The sequence below is a fragment of the Muntiacus reevesi genome, chromosome 1 (genome assembly GCF_963930625.1).
Source record: "Muntiacus reevesi chromosome 1, mMunRee1.1, whole genome shotgun sequence".
In the NCBI taxonomy this organism is placed as follows: domain Eukaryota; kingdom Metazoa; phylum Chordata; class Mammalia; order Artiodactyla; family Cervidae; genus Muntiacus; species Muntiacus reevesi.
Genome location: NC_089249.1, coordinates 101,787,248 through 101,810,109, shown reverse-complemented (window position 1 = coordinate 101,810,109; position 22,862 = coordinate 101,787,248). Strand labels below are relative to the sequence as shown.

The 22,862-nt window shown below is 35.1% G+C and overlaps 1 protein-coding gene across 2 annotated transcripts in view; it reads right to left on the bottom strand.

The window, feature by feature from the left end:
* Window positions 1-22,862, bottom strand: part of COL11A1 (collagen type XI alpha 1 chain) — a 213,159-nt gene that overhangs the window by 170,485 nt on the left and 19,812 nt on the right. For both annotated transcript variants that reach the window (XM_065907856.1, XM_065907860.1), the window contains exons 2-4: window positions 13,328-13,495; window positions 8,471-8,684; window positions 4,792-4,954 (exon numbers count right to left, since the gene is read on the bottom strand). In XM_065907856.1, coding sequence (XP_065763928.1) covers window positions 4,792-4,954; window positions 8,471-8,684; window positions 13,328-13,495 — 545 coding nt within the window. The remainder of the gene's footprint in view (window positions 1-4,791; window positions 4,955-8,470; window positions 8,685-13,327; window positions 13,496-22,862) is intronic.

The window sequence follows — 22,862 nt, the reverse complement described above, 5'->3', positions numbered from 1 at the left end:
GAGAAATATCAATAACCTCAGATATGCAAATGACACCAACCTCATGGAAGAAGCAAATATGAACTAAAGAGTCTCTGGATGAGGGTGAAAGAGGAGAGTGAAAAAATTGACTTAAAACTCAACATTTAATCAAATAAGATCACAGCATCCAGTCCCATCACTTCATGGCAAATAGATGGGAAAAAAGTGGAAACAGTGACAGATTTTATTTTCTTGAGCTCAATGACAGATTTTATTTTTTTGAGCTCAAAATCACTGTGGATGGTGACTGCAGCTATGAAATTAAAAGGTGCTTGCTCCTTGGAAGAATGGCTATCACAAACCTAGACAGCATATTAAAAAAGCAGAGATATCACTTTCCCAACAAGGGTCCGTGTAGTCAAAGCTATGGTTTTTCTAGTAATCATGTATGGATGTGAATGTTGGACCATAAAGAAGATTGAGTGCTGAAGAGTTGATACTTTTGAATTGTGGTGTTGGAGAAGACTCCTGAGAGTCCCTTGGATAGCAAGGAGATCAAACCAGTCAATTCTAAAGGAAATCAACCCTGTATATTCACTAGAAGGACTGAACTGAAACTCCAATATTTTGGCCACCTGATGCAAAGAGCTGATTCATTGGAAAGGACCCTGATATTGGGAAAGATTGAGGGCAGAAGAAAGGGGCAACAAAGGATGAGATGGTTGGAATATCACCTACTCAAAGACATGAGTTTTAGCAAACTATGGGAGATAGTGAAGGACAGGGAAGTCTGCTGTGCTGCAGTTCATAGGGTCACAAAGAGTCAGACACAACTTAGTGACTGAGCAACAACAACAAAACATGCACCTACCAAATAACCCACGCACTCAACTTCTAGGTACTTAACTAAGATAAATAAAAATAAATTCCCACACAAAATGGGCATGATTGTTCACAAGAGCTTTGTATGCAGTAGCCAAAGTATAGAAACAATCCAAATGCTTTATAGCAGAATAGATGGATTAAGAAATTTTATTCACACAGTAGAATACTGCTCAGAAAAAAAAGCAAAATAAAGATGCATAAGAAAACATAGATAAGACTCAAAAATGGTATGCTGTAGTAGTCAAGTAAAGAGAATGCATACAGTACAAGTAGCCAAACTAAAGAGAATGCATACAGTACAATTCCATTTATAAAAATTCCGTAACACATAAGTTGTAGTGATAAAACATAAATTAGAGATTACTGGGATTTAGGATGGAAAAAGGATGGATTATAAAAATACAGGAGGAAAATTTCTCTGGGTGTGATGCAATAATTTCATATATATACATATATATATGTGTGTGTGTATGTCTGCTGTCACATCCAACTCTTTGCCACACTATGAACTGTAGCCCACCAGAGACTGCTCTGTCCATGGGATTATCCAGGCAAGAATGTTGCAGTGGTTTGCCATTTCCTTCTCCAGGGGATCTTCCTGACCCAGGTATTAAACCTGCATCTCTGATATCTGCATTGGCAGGTGGGAATCCTCATATATGTATACACATATATGTATATGTCACAACTGATTAAATAGTACACTTTTGATATTTTTATATTATTGTACTTCAACTATACTTCAATAAATAGGAAAAAAAAAGTCTCAAAGACTCTGACAAAACTGTGTCTAGACTGGGAAAGGTGGATAAATATGAAAGCTGTTTCCATCTTATCATGCTGTTCTGTAGGAAAACCGTCTACTAGCATACAATCTTTTTAAGTATGAACCTTGGAAAACATATGCAGTTTAAAGGGACATGGGGACTTCCCTGAGGGTCCAATGCAGAGGACATGAGTTCAACCCCAGTCTGGGAGGACTGCGCATGTCACGAACAGCAGAGCCCATCACCACTACTGAGGTTCTGCTCCAGAGACCATGAGCCGCAACTATTGAGCCCATGGGCTGCAATTGCTGAAACCCATGAGAAAGCCCTAGAGACCGCGCCTTGCAACAAGAGAAGCCAGCACGATGAGAAGCCTGCACACCCCGGTGAAGAGTAGCCCTGGCTCACCACAACTAGAGAAAGGGCAGGAACATCAGTAAAGACCCAGAGCAGCCAAAGATAGTTAAAAGAAGTACATTTAAGAAAAAAAAAAAACCAATATTCTTAGCAAAAAGAAAAAAAGATATACAGAATCACAAGCTTTCTAGTACTACTACGTCAAGCACCTTACATGAATAAATTCAATTTTTTTTAAATACTAAAAAGAGAGAGATTATATTACTGTTCTCATCTGAAGACTAAGAAATTAAAACTTACAAAAACTAATTACACAGAGAAACATGGTTAAGCTATGTATTAGGATTCAAAATCAGATTTTTTTAATTCCAAAAGCAATTCTTACATTCACTCTGCCATGCTAAAAGTATATAATCTGAATTACGGGTCCATATATTCATTTTGGCATTTTCATATAAACTAATTTTGTCATACTTTAAAAAATATTTTTAGTTTTGCTTTTATCTATTGAATGCTGAATTCTTAAAACTTTGCAGATTGCAATTCAAATATTGCATATTAAAATTTTTTCCAGATAAACAACTGAAGTTACTTCAAGGTTTAGAGTATGGTTTATGCATTAGATTGCTAATGTTTAATCAGAGAAAATAATGATAAATTTTGCTTCCAGTAACTCTGTCTTTGGTTAGTTTACTAAATGCCTCTTGGTTAGTATATTTTGGTTGAAGACACATGGAAATATTTTAGGGAATCATTTTTATATATTTTAATCATTGATACTATAATCAACCTATGAAACATAGAGGTGCTTATTACATATTTTTTAATATGTAACATTAGGTTCAATTATTTATTTTGAAAAAAAAAAAGAAGCTTACTGTGATAGTCTGTAACTACACTTTAAAAACTCTAAACTGGACCCCAGTAAGTATGAGTGTAGTATATGGGAAAGAAGGTAGAATATAGTCTGGTTTTACATACGTGTTAGGGTAGGGGGAATAAAAAACAAAAATTAAATGACATTCACCTATAAGTAAGTTCAGGTAAAAACAGAAGTCTCAATGATATGAAATGGTATGAAAAAGAAATCTAACCAAAGTATATGTGTGTGTGTGTGTGTGTGTGTGTTAGTCGCTCAGTGGTGTCCGACTCTTTGCGACTCCATGGACCATGGAGCCAGCCAGGCTCCTCTCCATGGAATCGCCAGGCGAGAATACTGGAGTGGGTGGCCGTTCCCTTCTCCAGGCGATCTTCCTGTCCCAGGGGTCAATCCTGGGTCTTCTGCACTGCAGGTGAATTCTTTACAGTCTGAGTCAGCAGAGAAGCCCAATCAATGTGTACATATATCAAAAATTATGTTTCAGAAACAGTAAATTTTGAGAACTAATTAATAAATATTAATATTATATATTTCCTTTTATATGTTTTAATCATTTATAGCAAAAACAATCTACTCTTAATTTCCATTGTTTAACTTACACAAGCTCTGCGAATATGTACAGCAGTAAATTAAACTAATGTATGAAATAAAACCTTCAACTGATATATTTCTTCCATATTACTCATATTTTCTAGGAAAATAAGGTGCTATGTATTACAAAAATAAATTTAGCTTATGAAACTGGTATTCGTAAACAGTTTAATTTTAAAATAGAATTCTGTAAGTCTAAAAATTAAATTAATTTATTTATAATATTCATTCATCTAATAAATGAATATTCACTTATCATTTGTGTAAAATCAATGAATGACATTGGAATATCTGAGACTTTATTATTACATACTGTCTGAATCAGTTTGTCATTAATTTAGAGTGATATAATGTGTTAAAACATTTTGTTTAGAGTCAAAGACCTGGATATATACTAATGTAGAAACTCAGAAACAAATAGAATCCCAAATAATCTGAAATGTCGCAAATATAGTTCTATTTGAAATTATGCCATTGATTATATAACTAAGCACAGAAATGCAATATTCTACTGGCCCTCTGAATTTCCACTGTGGTTTTTTAAAACACACACTATGTGTGCGTACATATCTCTATATACATATCAGCAGAAGGCAGCAAATGTATTTCCATGCAAAACTTGTCTATTAAACCATAATATATTATACAGTTTTACTTTGTTACACTTTGAAAACTAAACTATTCAAAAATGGTATAAAAACAATCATCAGAGTAATGACTGAATAGCTCAAGAGGGAACCCCTTCATGGAGTCAAATGTGTTTTTTCCATTAATAACTGACTAAATGAAAATTACAGCAAGAGTTACCAGATACAAAGATGAAAGGATTCAAATAAATAATGTCATTATCATAGTTGGCCAATTATAATTGGAAAGGAGCTTCTAACCATGACCTTCACATTGAAATAGTGATTTTTAAAAATATAGTTTATCTTTTGAAATATCTCTATTTTACCTTGGAAATACACACACACACACAAAATATCTGATTTGTACATTTCATTTTAACTTAATCTCTGAGAGAAGGAAGTGAAGAAAATGTTCTTTTCTCCAAAGAAAACAATGCAAGGTACTAAGAGGAAAGCCATTTGCCTTTCCCAAGAGAATAGCATGCCAGTGTTTAAATCAACCAATCTCTATTAAAGTTTCCCAGGTTTTATAGTCACCACTGTCTACTCATTCTCTTACTGAACAACAGAAAACATCACTGCTATACACATAGGGGAAGAAAGTAGGCCACCCTTTAAAGTTTACAACTTTGCTTTATAGCATATATGGATTGTTGCTGTTATTAACTCCACTCATCTGAATTAATTATATTCAGCAAAAATAAAGTTTGATTTATTTTACCTCAAAAACTTCTTCATCCAAAATCCTTGTCCCGAAAACCATAATTCCATTGGTGTCAACAATTGCTTTCTCACTTCTGTCAAGTGGTTTTGTAGTTTTCTTCTTACAGTCAACAATCATTGTCACAGTGTTCTTCTCCACACTGATCGCTACCCGGTGCCACCTACAAAAGCCAAATAATTCTGTAAGTTCCAAAGATGTTGTCAAACCATTATTCATGTGAAAGTACAATGTATTTTAAATTATACAAGTGATCTTAAATTATACAAATGTAGGCTTATTTACTAAGCAATCAGTTAACAAGTGGCTTCTTAGTATCCAGAGCAGTGATAGGTACTCAAAAAGTCACAAAGGGGTGTAAAATGCACAGCAGGATTGGCTGTCTGTACTGATAAAGAAGTGCCCATCCTCTGCTTCACTTTATATTGAAACAATAGCTTGATCTCACCATGTCCTTATGAGGGTATTTGATAGAGATTAGGGGTGGAATATGGGATAAGTAACAGTTTCTATGTACGTAAATGCTTTCTTCCAATGTGGAATTTCACTTAAAAGAACTCTACTTGAGAGATCCCCTGAGATGGGCTCTAAAAGGGCATGTCTACTAATTGAATGAATGCTCCATCTGGAGCAATTGAACATTTAATTGTAAGACACAATGTGCTTCTCTGTCTTTATTCGCATTTATTTCAAGTGCTTTCGTTTTCTTTTTCCACTTTAATTTCAAGACAGTTATATTTCACTACTGTGGGCAGGATCCAAGACTGAGACACAATATCTCTCCTTTCCAGAGTTGGCAGGAAGTAGGAACACTGAAAGGAAGCATAGTCAATGCATGTGTGGAGTGAGAGTCTCAATTCACTCTAAAACTACTGCTCCAGCAAATTCAGGGCAGTGATGACAGGCTTTGTGGTGGTGGAGGGGGGGCACTGGGGGGTGGGTAGGGGTGGAGATGTGGCCAGTCCTTTGGAAATACAAATACCCTAATCAAAATTGTAAAATGGTGGGCTTTATTAACAGTATCTTGTGCTAACATAAACAACTAACTGAAGCTCACTTGGATTTTGCAAACCACTCTTTTATTTTTCCAAATGAAAAGTGCTAAATTAATATTCCAGAAGTTTCTATGACTATATCCATAAAATAAAGAGTTGCAGGAGCCTTTCAAAAATCTGTTTCATGTGACTTGGCATGGCTACTGATGAGGATCAAGTATATTTCCATATACACTTAATCTCTGGTCTTTCCATAGCTATTCCAACTAGCATAGGCGTCTGCTTGGTTTGAATTGCACAAAGATTTATATTAGAAGGCACTTAATACTATGAGAGTAAAATTTACACATGTTTCTGCCAAGAAGCCTGTGTCTTCAATTAAACCCTCTCCACTACTGCAGGCATGTGCTTTTCATTAACATAAAATAAAAATGATTTCTTTCAGTTGTTGAAAGTTGATTAGGACTCTAGACTTGAATTTTCTTGAATTAGTTTAAGGACTGATAAAAATATGTTATAATCATGGTGTCACATACAATGTTCAAAATACTAAATTAACCTTAAATTTTGGAAACATTCTTAATTATCCTCTTTCTGTCATACTACACATTCATATCATCAGGAAATCTGTCAATCCTGTATTCACAGGATATTCAGGATTCAAACCTCACAATTTTGACCAGGTAACCATGTCTTTCTCCTAGACTCCTAACTGGACCCCGCTCCCTCTCTGATGCAACCAGAGTGGCCATTTTAAAATATGAGTCATATCAAGTTTCTCTCTAGCTAAAAGCTAACCTGATACTCCCAGTAAAAGCCGAAGTCCTTACTTTGCCTAACCCTGCCTCTCTTCTATCTCATGTCCAAATTTCTGCTTTCTGATTTGCGGTACTGCAGCCACACTTCTGCCTCTTTCTTGTTCCTTTCACATATTCACTTTGCCAGGAATGCTCTTCCTCCATAACCCCACATGCTCACTCCCTGGCTTCCAATCTCTTTGCTCAAGGCAATCATGCCAAAGAGGACTGTTCTACCTAAAACAATCTAAAACAGTATACTCTACATTTCTAACTCTGATGTATTTTCATTCATAGAATTATCATCATTTTTCAGATTAAGGATAATGATGTAAATTACTTGTGAAAGCCTCGTTTTTTCCTGAGTTTGAGAGGCAGTCTTTCCATGGTTCGGACAATGGTAATCTGACTGTGAATTTTTTTTTCCATCTGAACAGCTATTTCTTTCTTATGTCTATAATCAAATGTTATATTCATGATAAATCTTTTTAGTAGCCTAAATTCAGCAATAAAATATCAAGTAAATTTAAGAAACATTTATTTGTCTTTAGCTGCTCCCTAAATGATAGGGAGCAAAACAATATTCAACAATGTTCACAATACAGAATTCAGCATGATTTTCTTAAGAGAGTGGTTGTTACTGGACAGTCTGACTACCTGAGTTCAAACCTCACCTTTGACACTTTCCAAATGCAAGTTACTTAAACTCCCAGTACCTCACTTCCCTTATCTGTAAAATGAGTTTATTAATATTATTTTCTTCAAAGAGTTTTGAAAAATTAAAGTTAACTATGTATAAGGTGTTCACAACAGTATACAGCACATATTGAGTATTATATAAAATTTTCTATGATTGTCAATATTAATGTTATTGGTGCATGCATGCATGCTAAGTTGCTTTAGTTGTGTCCAACTCTTTGCAACCCTGTGAACTGTAGCCCAGGTAAGAATACTGGAGTGGGTTGACAGCCCTCCTCGAGGGGCTCTTTCCAATTCAGGAATCGAAGCCAAGTCTCATCTCCAACATTGGCAGGTGGGTTCTTTACTGCTAGCTCCACCTGAGGAAGTCAAATCAGGTCATTCTTTTGCTCAAAACGTCTACAAGTGACTTCCTATTCACGCAAATAAAATCCAAAGTGTTTACAATCACCTATAATCCAATGTATTACGGGCTTCCCTGGTGGCTCAGTGGTAAAGAATCCTGCCAATGCAGGAGACGTGGGTTTCATCCCTGGGTCAGAAAGATCCCCTAAAGAAGGAATGGCAACGCACTCCAGTGCTCCTGCCTGGGAAATCCATGGACAGAGGAGCCTGGCCAGCTACATGGGGTTGCAAAAGAGTTGGATAGGACTTAGTGACTAAACAACAACACAAAGTGTTACACCATTTGCCCTCCTGCTGCTTCTCCATCATCAACGTTTCACTGTTCCTGCCACACTGGCATCCTTGATGTTGCTTAGGCCAAATCAGTCACAGCCAGAATCAGAGGCTGTGCATTTGTTTTTCCTTTGTGTGAAATAGTATTTTTTAATTACCAGCAGTGGCATGCACCCTATCACCTTTGCATGTCACCTTCTTAGTAAGACTATCCCTGACCTCACTCCTTTAAATTGCAGCCCCCACCATCATCCCCTAGTCTCTTCATTGCTATATTTCTTCCTGTCACTTATCACCATCCGATAAACTATTTATTAGTAATTTTTTATCATTCACTGCTTGTCTACCCAGATTGTAAACTACGTAAGATTAGGTATTTTATTGTTTTGTTCATTTCTGCATCACCACTCCCTAGAAAAACTGCATCACACTTTATAAATATTTGTTGAATGACCAAATGAAAGAACTGTTGTCGAGACAGTTAAAACATTGGATTATCATGTTACTTACTTTCCATCTGCAATGTTGACAGTTCTAAAGAGGGGATAGTCTTCTGGGGCAGGTTTACCAGTGTGGTCTTCATACAGGAAAACGGGTGATCTCCCAACCTCAACACCGATTTGCTGAATACCATGCTCATTATATATAGATAAAAGGAAAGACTGAATTCCTTTTTTAGGTTTTATTGTAAATAATATTGAAAAATCTTCTGGAAAAGTTCCCCCTGAAAACAAAATGCCAAAGAGTCAGAAATTCCAAATTATTCTTGGATCACCCTATTATTTTTGAGCTTACCAGCGTGGTCTTAACCAGCAACCAAAGTTCAAACAGTAATAATGATACTGACTTAAAAACCAGTGGGGAGGGGATTCTATTAATGTTTGTCTGCAATAATTGTTGGAGCTGTATTCAAACTTCACCACCACTCATTTAAAACACAAGGATTATGTAAAATTGAATGCATAGTTAGGAAATAAGATCATGGTGCCAATTCAATATCGAACACACAATAAGCACTTTTAGAACACTTAAGATGAAATTCTGGTGTACAATTTGTATTTTCTGCCCTTGTCTAATCTGTGCCATCTATCCTCTCTTTAAAGAGGCATTGTAAGAGCACAACATATGATGGGACTCTTTTAGTCATCTCTTCAAAAGCTAAAGATTTTCTGAGCAGTTTTTTCTATCACACATGAAGTTTCACTAATAAAAAGCTTATATCATTAAAATCAGAACACTTAGATACTTGGTTAATTTGATTCTAAATTTAGGAGGGTTAATTTTTTTTCTTTTCCCTTTCATCATCATATCCCAAATGTCCAGCATGGGGCCATATCTACATAAGTTCTTAGCATTTATTAAATAAATATATAAATTAAACGGTTGCCACAATATATCTCAGATATTTAAGCAATGACTATTGTATATTTTTTTACTACAAACACTGCATATAAATTTGTGGGTTCTATTTTTCAAAAATAGGTTTACATATATATTTTATTTAATCCTTTTACTACCCTGGGACATAAGTAAAGTAGGTATTGTTATTTGAAGGATGAAATTATTTAAATTAAAATTTTTACACATGCAAAACTGGTGTATATGTGCCTGCATAAGCCAATACCAAGAGATTCCATATTCAGCCCATCCATTCCATACATTATGTACAGTAGTATGAAATAATAAAAATAGTATAAATACGAATGCCATGAATTCAAATTCAGAAGACTATAGGAGATTTTAAGTTTTAATTCAAAGAATTTATAGAGGTGGGAGGGATACTTGTACATAAAGATATTATGTTAAGTCAATTAATCAGAATACTATTTATAACCATAAAACATTAAAATGACCTGCAATGGTTGGGACTGGTTAAACAAAATTTTAAAAAAAGTTAATACAGTGGAATTCTATGCAGCCACTTAAAATAATGTAGTGGAAAGATGTCTTATGAAATAGAATTAATTAAAATGCTATGGAAAGTAAATAAGAATATGTCACAAAGAAAGCAATCAATTAACGTTACCTATTTGGTTCTAATCTACCTAAAATCTAGATACTCTAATACCTAGAGAGATGCCTCCAAACAAATAGTGTCTACTTAAAATTCTTAATTTAAATCTTTAAAACAATTTACCAATACAACTTCATTGGATCACAAATAGATCACAAAAACCTTGCTTTCATTGCAATCTATACACATACACAAACAAACACATACACACACACACACAGAGTAAGAATTTTGTTTGATTCGATTTGTGTCACAGAGATATCCAATTTTATATTTATGAAAATCAATAGAAGGAAAATTATCATGTACATAGAATGGAAAGATAATAAAACACATCAATTAACAAAAACACCTTTTAGCTTCTTTTACTACAAGTAAAAATATAAGTAATTCAGCCTAAAATTGAGGAAGCTCAATAGCAAATAAATCTTTTCTTCAAATGATTAACTCAAAATGTTGCTGAGACTTATAGGAATTCTTTCCCTGAATACCTCAATTTTCAAATATGTACTGCACTCAAAAAAACTGATGCCAAAATAGTATGAGTTGGAGAAAACAATATTTTTTCATTTTGGCAAAATTATTTAATAAAGGACATTTAATAAAAGAAGAATTTCAGGAAATAGTATATTCATGTAAGACTTAATAAGTTGTAACAAATTTTAATCATCCTATTTATGTAACACAGCTTTTGAAAATAGTCAACTTCTAACTATAGCAATGAGTAAAATCTTTCAATTATGGAAGTATTTCTCAATTTAAAATTAATCAATAAGATTTTAATTGTAATCTTTAAGTTATGACCTTTAAAAAATAAAATCTAAAAAATTATGACTGAATGTCAAAATGTCCACAATATAACCTAGACACTTATTTAGATTCCTCCCTATAAGATGCTAATCAAATTTGTTTCAACCAAATAAATCTATCAGAGAGAATTCATTATGAAGTAAGTTCAATAACACAAATTCAACCACTTAAGATGTGAAATTTTATCTAAATAGTAGTGATAAGTATATATGATGCAGAAAAAATGTGTAATTTTGCAACTTAGTAAGTTTTAAAATGTATAAACACAAACTAAGAATAAAGTATCCTCGCTATTAAATGATTGCTGTTAAAGGGAAAAAAAATGTTTTTACCACCTTTAATAAGTGTACATACATAAATCCTAGATGTGTAAAAATCACTCAGAAGAGTATATCAAGTTTAAAAATGATTCCCTAAATGGGCTTTTAATATCAATAAATATTGTATCCATGAATACATTTGATATTAAAAAAGCACAATAACTATAATTTGGGTTTAATTTTTAACTTGTGGTCAATATATTTCCATGCCATGCAGAATATGTCTCCCTTTAAATAAAATCTCTTTCTGATGTAACTTAGTGGTTGGTAGGGTTTTTAAAATGATGTGTGGAGGAAACCTTGACAAGCCAATCGTCTAACCCCACCCACTGGGTAATTTTTCATAATGGGAAAAGCCCACTTTAGTCTAAAAAGAGCCTCCAAACTATCTCTCAGCTTTAAATCATCCATGGGTTCTGCGACTATTTTCAAATATTTCACATTTCTATCTCCTAATCAATTTCTTGGGTTGAAATATTCCTCTTTCCAGGTGGTTATGAACATAAAGTTCAATATACACAAAGTTTCTTGTACTGCATCTGTCCTACAGCAAGTGTTCTAAAGAGACCAGGTAGATTTTGCAAATTACAGCATCTATTCAGATCACAGGCACAGAGTTCTCGGGTATTTAAATTCAAGGTCTCAAATTGGGACTCTGGAGGACACATACCTTAACCCAACAGAACATTACAATGACAATCTGGAAACACTTCCCCCAACCCTAATGTTGAAGTTTCCAATACTACTGCTTACTTCATTCATTAGGAAAAAAGTTGTTACTTTGTGTTTTCATAATGAAAGAAAAAGTAGTCCATATAAATTACCCAAGATTTTTTTACTGTTTTAATAAAGAATACTATTCATATATTCACTTCAGATTTTTTAATGGTAAAAGTATTGTTGGTAATTTTTATTAAACGCTCTTTTGTATTATTTGACAGGAAGCTGTATCTTCCAGGAAGGTGACCCTATAATCACTTGCATGTGGAAAGAGATATAGATGTCTCTTCCTATCTAAATTACTCATTATTAAAATCACATGCCTAAGACACAATGTTTTGAGAAAAGGGGAAAATGTTGATTATTCTGTTAACTGACATAGAAGGACCTCCTAGAGGTACACATTGTGCTCTTTTTCCAAGAGTAAACAACAGAAATAATCAAATTAATCAAAATAACTACCACACCAGAGGGTGGAAAATTGATCCTGAGATGATGAGCCAAATATAAAAAATTATAAACTAACTTCTTGAGTATCTCTAAAGCTTTTCCACTAATCTATTTTACTCTCTGTTTCTCTCTTGAAAATTCCCATCCTTTTCCTATTTCAGCATTAGAGTGCAAATAAAGAGAAAAGCAGCTTAATTCTTACTATTTACAACTTTCACATTTGATTTGAAAAATATTTCATGAATTTAATTTTTCATTTTAAGTCAGAAAAAGTGTGCAATTTTATCTTTATATTTGCAGTTTGTTACTTTTGTCCACCACAAATTTACATTTTTCAAGTTAGGAAATATTTTGGAAGAATCAATGATTTATCAAAATATATATATTTTCAAAAATACTTTAAAATGTACTTGAAAAATATGCTATTTTGCTTTGTAAATTTTTAGTCACTTGATCTATAATTTTTCTATCAACAGAAAGAGTTTTATGTAAAAATAGGGAACTTGAATTTCTTCACATGAGGACAGTAGAGGATAATATGAATAATTTAAATGAAAAATTGTTTCTGAAAAGATCCCAAAAGACCAAAAAGGAATACTTGATAAGACAATGTTGGCCTTGGCAATTAAACAAACCCTGAATTAAATATTGATTATCTAATTATCTAATATGGATAAATTAGAGTCTCAGTGGAATTCAGTTTCTTCTTCTGTTAAATAGTAACAAGGCCACTCAACTTAGTGAAGCTGTAAGAAAAAACAATTGATATGTATCCAATAGCAAGCAAGTACTCACAATAAGGTACTTATTTAGAAAATGTGATACTCAGAAATTGTCATTTCACTACTCCCTTTCCCTACATTATCATGACTTCTAGACAATAAATATTATTAATATCAGGTCTTCTAGTGCTTTCAAGGACAGAAAAAAAATTCACCAAGTATTTTTCAAACCATTATGAAAAATCCCCCCATAATTGTGCATTATGTAGTATAATAAAAAGGAATAGTAAGAGTTATCAAAGCAGCAGTCGCAGTGATAAAAAGAACATACCTGAAAATAACTGTTTCGTTGGGGCGCTAAGTTGTGCTTGCTTTGAAACTCTGTAAGCAGTATCTGAACCTTTTGAATTCTTCCTGTTTGTGCAAAAGCCCGTTGTTTTTGATATTCCCTCTGGAGAATTGTGAAAATCTAGAGCTTTTAGTACATCAACTGGAGCAGCTGAAAAATACGTTAAAAATAGGGAAAAGTAATTGAATAAATAATCTAATATAAAAATGAGTTATTTTTTAAAGAGAGGCAATTGTAGTCCTACTTCGCAAATCTATGTATCACCTGCCATGCTTCCTTAACACAAAGTTGAGGGGCTGAGGAGTGGAGTGGAGCAGCAGGTAAAATACAAACTGTAGCATTCTCAAACACAAAATATCTCAATCAGAAATCAAATTACAGAAAAGCAAAACGTATTGAAAAAGCCAAAATTTGTACATATTCCATTAATTTCTAATAAACATATTATATTCAACTATTCATAATTTAAACAGAGGTGATTGCAAAGATTCAAATTCACAATGAATGTTATAGATAAGCATTATAAAATGTGCAGTTACTAAGCCATATTGAATGCCCAATGATAAGTTAACAGCCGTTTAAAACAATAGGTAACAAAATATAATGCCCTTGTTTTGAGTGCTTTCCTATGAAAGTCCCTGGGATACTGAGGCTTTGTTTGTTTGTTTGTTTGTTTTTCCTTTTTATGTAGCCTCAGGGTGCCTGGAATAGGTTGTTTGTTGGCAGAACCATAAATTTCCCAAATCCAATCCACTTCAGTTACCTCCTGCTACTAACCTTAAACTTCCCCTTTGTAAGTGTAATCCTTTGGATAAACTTTATGTTTCAAATGGCGTCATGGAAAATAATTCACCTACCATGCAATTCACCCACGCGAAGTATAAAATCTGTTCGTTGTGGTACATTGCGAAAAGCAAAGGAGAAAAAGAAAGATATACCTATTTGAATGCAGAGTTCCAAAGAATAGCAAGGAGAGATAAGAAAGCCTTCCTCAACGATCAGTGCAAAGAAATAGATGAAAACAACAGAATGGGAAAGAAGAGTGATCTCTTCAAGAAAATTAGAGATACCAATGGAACATTTCTGGAAAAGATTGGCTCAATAAAGGACAGAAATGGTATGGACCTAACAGAAGCAGAAGATATTAAGAAGAGGTGGAAAGAATACACAGAAGAACGATACAAAAAAAAGTCTTCACAACCCAGATAACCACAATGGTGTGATCACTCACCTAGAGTCAGACATCTTGGAATGTGCAGTAAAATGGGCCTTAGGAAGCATCACGACAAAGTTAGTGGAGGTGATGGAATTCCAGTTGAGCTATTTCAAATACTAAAAGATGATGTGAAAGTACTGCACTCAGTATACCAGCAAATTTGGAAAACTCAGCAGTGGCCAGAGGACTGGAAAAGGTCAGTTTTCATTCCAATCCCAAAGAAAGGCAATCCCAAAGAATGCTCAAACTACTGCACAACTGCACTCATCTCACACACTAGTAAAGTGATGCTCAAAATTCTCCAAACCAGGCTTCAGCAATACGTGAACTGAGAACTTCCAGATGTTCAAGCTGGTTTTAGAAAAGGCTGAGGAACCAGATATCAAATTGCCAACATCCGCTGGATCATTAAAAAGCAAGAGAATTTCAGAAAAACATCTATTTCTGCTTTATTGACTATGTCAAAGTCTTTGACTGTGTGGATCACCATAAACTGTGGAAAATTCTAAAAGAGATGGGAATATCAGACCATCTGACCTGCCTCTTGAGAAACCTGTATGCAGGTCAGAAAGCAACAGCTAGAACTGGACATGGAACAACAGACTAGTTCCAAACAGGAAAAGGAGTGCGTCAAGGCTGTATGTTGTCACCCTGCTTATTTAACTTATATGCAGAGTACATCATGAGAAATGCTGAGCTGGACGAAGCACAAGCTGGAATCAAGAATGATGGGAGAAATATCAATAACCTCAGATATGCAGATGGCATCACCCTTATGGCAGAAAGTGAAGAGGAACTAAAGAGCCTCTTGATGAAAGTGAAAGAGGAGAGTGAAAAGTTCGCTTACAGCTCAACATTCAGAAAACTAAGATCATGGCATCCAGTCCCATCACTTCATGGCAAATAGATGGGGAAATACTGGAAATAGTGGCTGACGTTATTTTGGGGGGCTCCAAGATCACTGCAGATTGTGATTGCAGCCATGAAACTAAAAGACGGTTACCCCTTGGAAGGAAAGTTATGACCAACTTAGGGAGCATATTCAAAAGCAGAGACATTACTTTGTCACAAAGGTCTGTCTAGTCAAGGCTATGGTTTTTCCAGTGGTCATGTATGGAAATAAGAGTTGGACTATAAAGAAAGCTGAGTGCAGAATAATTGATGCTTTTGAACTGTGTATTGAAGAAGACTCTTAAGAGTCCCTTGGACTGCAAGGAGATCCAACTAGTCCATCCTAAAAGAGATCAGTCCTGGGTGTTCATTGGAAGGACTGATGTTGAAGCTGAAACTCCAGTACTTTGGCCACCTGATGCAAAAGGCTGACTCATATGAAAAGACCCTAATGCTGGGAAAGATTGAGGGCAGGAGGAGAAGGAGATGACAGAGGATGAGTTGGTTGGATGGCATCACTGACTCAATGTACATGAGTTTGGGTAAATTCTGGGAGTTGGTGATGGACAGGGGGGCCTGGTGTGCTGCGATTCATGGGGTCATGAATAGTTGGACACAACTGAACAACTGAACTGAACCAAACTGTGGTATATTATACTGATCTTCCCTGGTGGCTCAGTGGTAAAGAATCAGCCTGTCAATGCAGGAGACTTGGTTTTGATCCCTGGGTTGTGGAGATCATCTGGAGAAGGAATTGGCAACTCATTCCAGTATTCTTGCCTGGGAAATCCCATGGACAGAGGAGACTGGTGGGCTACAGTCCATGGGATCACAAAAGAGCTGGACACGACTTAGCGACTAAACAACTTCTTATACTATTCATTCTTTAAATTGTTGTAAAATATATACAACATAAATTTTTGTCATTTTAACCGTTTTAAAGTGTACAATTTAATAGCATAATTAAATTCACAATGTTATGCAATCATCAATACTATTTCCAAAACTTTTTCATTAGCTCAAACTGAAACTGTTTAACCATTAAGCAATTAGTCTCTATTCCTCTCCTCCAACCAGGCCCTGGTAACTGATAATTTGCTCTCCATTTCTATGAAGTTTACTGTTCTAGAATTTTCAAATAAGTGGCAGCATATAATATCTCTAAAAATACTAAACACAGAAGTGCCACATGTCCAAACAATGCCATTCCTAGGTATATACTTAAGTGAATTGAAATTCAGAATTTAAAACAGACATCTGTATGTGAATGTTCATTGCAACATTATTCATAACAATGAAAAAGTGAAAACAAAGCAAGTTTCCATCAATATGTGAACAGATTCACAAAATGTGATATATACACATAATAGAATGTGATTCAACCAGAAAATGAAGTTCTAATACATGCTACCACATGGAACCTTTGAAACACAATAGTGCATGAAATAAACCAGATATAAAAGGACAAATGATTTTTTAGACTCTTGGATTCCCTGGTCCACAACTAAATATTTACTTAATTCACTAAGCAAATCAAAAAATGATTCAGGTGTTATAAGCATTGTTATAAAAACAGAGCCAGGAATTCATATTACTCAATATACTCATAATCATTGATTTTATATGCTTAATCAAAAATAATAAAAATAAATAATCAAAAATTTAAAAATTCATATAAGACTATATGCTGGCCAATCTATCACTGAGCATGTCTGAGGCTGTAAGTAGATAGATTTTATTTAATTAATTAGATTACAAATATTTAGATTCTACTTAAAGAGGCAGTAAACATGCCCCAATAATTATGTGGGAGGTAGTTATCTATTGTTCTATAGAGATGCACACAGTATTCTTTCATTCAGAAGGAAAAGAGAGCACATTTGGTTGAAAGTGAGACCAATATTACTCATGTGAAAAGTTTCAGTTGTTAGTTAAAAAAAATAGAAATGCCTTCAAATTTCAAATACACTGGATTTTATAAGTATACCATTTGCAGAGGACTTAAAATGAAAATGGGGCTGCTTGTAAAACCAGTTAATAACATTACCATGATTTATCACACTACACAAAGTCGAGAGTGACCTGCAATAGAGTGGTGCTCTTTGAAAATTACCATTTCAATTAATATTTTTAGCATTAACCAGTGTCAGTTATAGAATGCACGAATGGATGACTGAATGAATGCATAAGAAAAGTGCATTTGGTCATTTCCTTAGTTAATTAAATTTTGGGGATATTAACTTCTATACAATTTGTCTTTTATCTTATAAGAAATGTACTTCCCTTTAATAATAACAACCACCTATTTCATCAAACTTTCAAATGAAAATAACACATTAACCAGTAGAGTACACATTGTTCCAAATTATTAAAAAGAAAAAATGAAAAAATATAATGGAAATCAGAATATTGAAGGATCAAATATAGTCCCTTTTAATTCAGCCTTGGAATATTTAAAAGAATAACATCCAATAATAATTTTGGCTAAGTCCTGCTTTAAATGGGCACTTTTTAAGGCCAGTACAAGACTTGACTATTTTTACATTCTTCTTTTCTCTTACCATAAAACTAAGAAAATAATAACTATATTAGCTTCCATGCCCAAAGAACCTAACATGGGACAGTAACTGGATTAGACTCTTCCTAGGTTAACCCTCACAAGTTTTGCAGGTCATGTATTCTTATCCCTACTATGCAGATGAAGGAACTGACAACCAGAACACAAATTAAGGATACCCGTAAAGTTTGTGCAAAATCAAACATAGGTTCCTTCCACTTCATTGCTATAGCCCATAAACTAACATACTGTGAAAAGAAACTTAAAACATAAGTATATTAAAATCATCTTGAGCCAGTTCATTGATTCCTAAGGCTTATATTAGATTTAAATTAAACTCAGTTAATGCTTCATGGTATAAATTACTCTGAAGGAGACAGTTTCTAAAAGTACAGCATCCTATCTGCTTATTTTATCTTATCTTCTTTCACTAAAGCCATTAGCAAAAGTTCATCCCAATAGGGTAAAAACTTCAGGATTGACATGAACACAGCTATGAAGGCTGTAGTTCTTTCCTGAAGAAAAGGGTACAGCTTCACAGTCACAGCTCAGCTGCACATCAGTAAATAATACATAAAATAGACCACAAGTCTCCTTCTCTCCAAACTCTCTCTTAACAGGATGACCTTTTCCAAAAGCACAGGTTTTGTCACATTTGTTAGCTCCTACTTTGAAAGCAATATGATAAAAATACCATCCTTCTACAGGATTCTATCTAAGGGCTCTATTTTTCAAGCCTGAACAAGCTTCTATGTAGAAACATATGATATGAAATAATAATTCACTCTAAAAATAGGGATATATAGTAAAGATTGCAAATGCTTTTTCCTAAAAAGTCATATAAAGTTACAAAAATGTAAAATTCAGTTAATCCACTCTTAAAGATGTTTCCTCTGAAGTAAAATAAATAATAAATTAAGCTACTTATTTGCCTCATTTTATCAAATTTATCATAATTATAGCATTTAACAAATTCTCATAACATAGGTCTATGGACTTACATATATATATATATGCATAAATGGGAGAAACTAGTCTACATTTTATTAACTGAACTTCAAGTGTTTAAAGATTAAAAGCAGTAATTTATTATAGCTTAACTCGATACATCTAAAAAACTATGATTTCAATGTTCAAAGAAATTCTTAAATGTCCTTAGTATTTGAATTGTTTCTATTTTATCAATTCTCATGGCACAGATCATGATTAGCATTTCAGATGTACCCAATCAGTGTAATACTTTGTTCAATAATATTTTTCCTGTTTTTTAGAGTATACTTTTTTTCTTTATTAAATGAGAAAATAAGATAGCAGACCCAGTGCATTACTACAATAATCATTTAACCAGTTTCAATGACTTTTCTCATCTATCTGCATACCACAGGTTGAGTGAGCTTCCAAAATTCTCATGCCTTAAGTCACTTTGCTTAAATTTCTTCAGAGAACCCCACCAACTTCCAGATGGTTTGCACATACCTTGAATATAAAATCTTAATGATGTGGACACACCCACTCACTCTTCCAGTTCAATGCTACTGCATCTCCACCTTTTATCTCATTCCCCCTTAATGCCTTTCACACTCAGATTTCTCCCCATACTGAACTCAGACTTCACAAACTATTCACCACGTTTTTTTCTCCTGTCTGAGCTTTTATAAATCCTATTCTAAGGAAAAACTAGGATATAACTGATGTGCAGCCTCTTCCCAAAAGGATGCTCTAGTTGGGTTAGACATACCTCTATCGTAGTACTTTCTACTCTTGGTTTTAATTATTTGCCTACACTTATATATTTGGAGGGAGCATAAGCTAGAATCAAGATTGCCGGGAGAAATATCAATAACCTCAGATATGCAGATGGCACCACCCTTATGGCAGAAAGTGAAGAGGAACTAAAGAGCCTCTTGATGAAAGTGAAAGAGGAGAGTGAAAAAGTTGGCTTACAGTTCAACATTCAAGAAACTAAGATCATGGCATCTGGTCCCATCACTTCATGGCAAATAGATGGGGAAACAGTGCAAACAGTGACTGACTTTATTTTTCTGGGCTCCAAAATCACTGCAGATGGTGACTGCAGCCATGAAATTAAAAGACGGTTACCCCTTGGAAGGAAAGTTATGACCAACCTAGACAGCATATTCAAAAGCAGAGACATTACTTTGTCAACAAAGGTCTGTCTAGTCAAAGCTATGGTTTTTCCAGTGGTCATGTATGGATATGAGAGTTGGACTATAAAGAAAGCTGAGTGCAGAAGAATTGATGGTTTTGAACTGTGGTTTTGGAGAAGACTCTTGAGAGTCCCTTGGATGGCAAGGAGATCCAACCAGTCCATCCTAAAGGAGATCAGTCCTGGGTGTTCATTGGAAGGACTGATGCTGAAGCTGAAACTCCAATACTTTGGCCACCTGATATGAAGAGTTGACTCATTGAAAAAGACCCTGATGCTGGGAAAGATTGGGGGCCGGAGGAGAAGGGGACAACAGAGTATGAGACAGTTGGATGGCATCACCGACTCAGTGGACAAGGGTTTGGGTGGACTCTGGGAGTTGGTGATGGACAGGGAGGCCTGGCATGCTGCAGTTCATGGAGTCGCAGAGTCAGACATGACTGAGCGACTGAACTGAGCTGATTTGCCTACTAGGCTTCCCAGGTGGCACTAGTGGTAAAGAATCTGCCTGCCAATGCAAGAAATCTAAGAGACCCGAGTTTGATCCCTGGATCAGGAAGATTCCCCTGGAAGAGGAAATGGCAACCTACTCCAGTATTCTTGCCTGGATAATCCCATGGACTGAGTAGCCTGGTGGACTACAGTCCATAGGGTTTGACATGACTGAGCAACAGAGGACATGCGTATTTGCCTATTACTTACTTGCCTGCCCTTTTCCAAAAGTAGAAGAGAACAAGTATACATACATACACATACACAAACACACATGTACTATATAAAATATTGTATAATGTAAAACACATTAATATGAAACATATAGAAGCAACTTCCTTTGAAGCCCACAGGGCTTTTTTGTTTTGAAACAAAAACTTGTGAGGGCCTAGTATGTCTTTATTGACAATGCCAAAGCCTTTGACTATGTGGATCACAATAAACTGTGGAACTTTCTGAAAGAGATGGGAATACCAGACCGCTTGACCTGCCTCTTGAGAAACCTATATGCAGGTCAAGAAGCAACAGTTAGAACAGGACATGGAACAACAGACTGGTTCCAAATAGGAAAAGGAATATGTCAAGGCTGTATATTGTCACCCTGCTTATTTAACTTATATGCAGGGTACATCATGAGAAACGCTGGGCTGGAAGAAGCACAAGCTGGAATCAAGATTGGTGGGAGAAATATCAATAACCTCAGATATGGAGATGACACCACCTTTATGGCAGAAAGTGAAGAGGAACTAAAAAGCCTCTTGATGAAAGTGAAAGAACAGAGTGAAAAAGTTGGCTTACAGCTCAACATTCAGAAAACTAAGATCATGGCATCTGGTCCCATCACTTCATGGGAAATAGTTGGGGAAACAGTGGAAATAGTGTCAGACTGTTTTTTTGGGCTCCAAGATCACTGTAGATGGTGGTTGTAGCCATGAAATTAAAAGACGCTTACTCCTTGGAAGAAAAGCTATGACCAACCTAGACAGCATATTAAAAAGCAAAGACAGTACTTTGCCATAAAAGTCCATCTAGTCAAGGCTATGGTTTTTCCAGTGGTCATGTATGGATATGAGAGTTGAACTGTGAAGAAAGCTGAGTGCCGAAGAATTGATGCTTTTGAACTGCGGTGTTGGAGAAGACTCTTGAGAGTCCCTTGGACTGCAAGGAGATCCAACCAGTTCATCCTAAAGAGATCAGTCCTGGATGTTCATTTGAAGGACTGATGCTGAAGCTGAAACTCCAATACTTTGGCCACCTGATATGAAGAGCTGACTCACTGAAAAAGACCCTGATGCTGGGAAGGATTGGGGTGAGGAGGAGAAGGGGACAACAGAGGATGAGATGGCTGGATGGCATCACTGATTTGATGGACATGAATTTGAGTAAACTCCAAGAGTTGGTGTTGGACAGGGAGGCCTGGCGTACGTGATTCATGGGGTCACAAACAGTCAGACACAACTGAGCAACTGAACTGAATTGAACTGAGTATGTCTTTCCTCTTGTGTTCTGTTGATCTCTTTAACACCTACTCTCATCCATTAGACTATCCCAGGTCTTTATTCCTTCCTCCTTGGTGCCACCAGTGTCTGCTCAGATTACTGTTCTAAGGTCACACAAATGCTTTGACTGTTTAGTCTGTAATCCCTCCTTTTTCTTCACATACTCCCTTGAGCAGTAAGTAGTCCATAGCAGCAGTGCAGTGTTGTGGCACCAGGCTGGTTTGAATCCCACCTCTGGCACTTAGCATCTGTGTTGTTTGGACATATTACTTTACTGCTTTGTACCTCAGTTTCAACATCTGTAAAATGAGAATAATAAAAATATCTACCTGAAACAGCTTTTGTGAGAACTGACTTGATAGTTAAAATAATACTAGGAAAACTATGCTTTTGTATTAAGACCTCCTTGCTGCCTATTTTTCTCTGGTACATGAAATAAGAATGCTTTTAGATAGTTGAAAATAAAAGAAGCTTAATATTTTATGACACATGAAAATTACATGAAATTTAAATTTGTGTCCATAAGTAAGGTTTATATTGTTCATACAGCTACAGCTATTCATTAACTTATTGTCTATAACTGCTTTTGCACTACAAGGACAGACCTTTGTAGCTGATAGACACTGGATGGCCCGCAAAAGCTAAAATATCTGCCATGTGATCCTTTTAAGCTAAGTCTTGAATAGATTCATCAA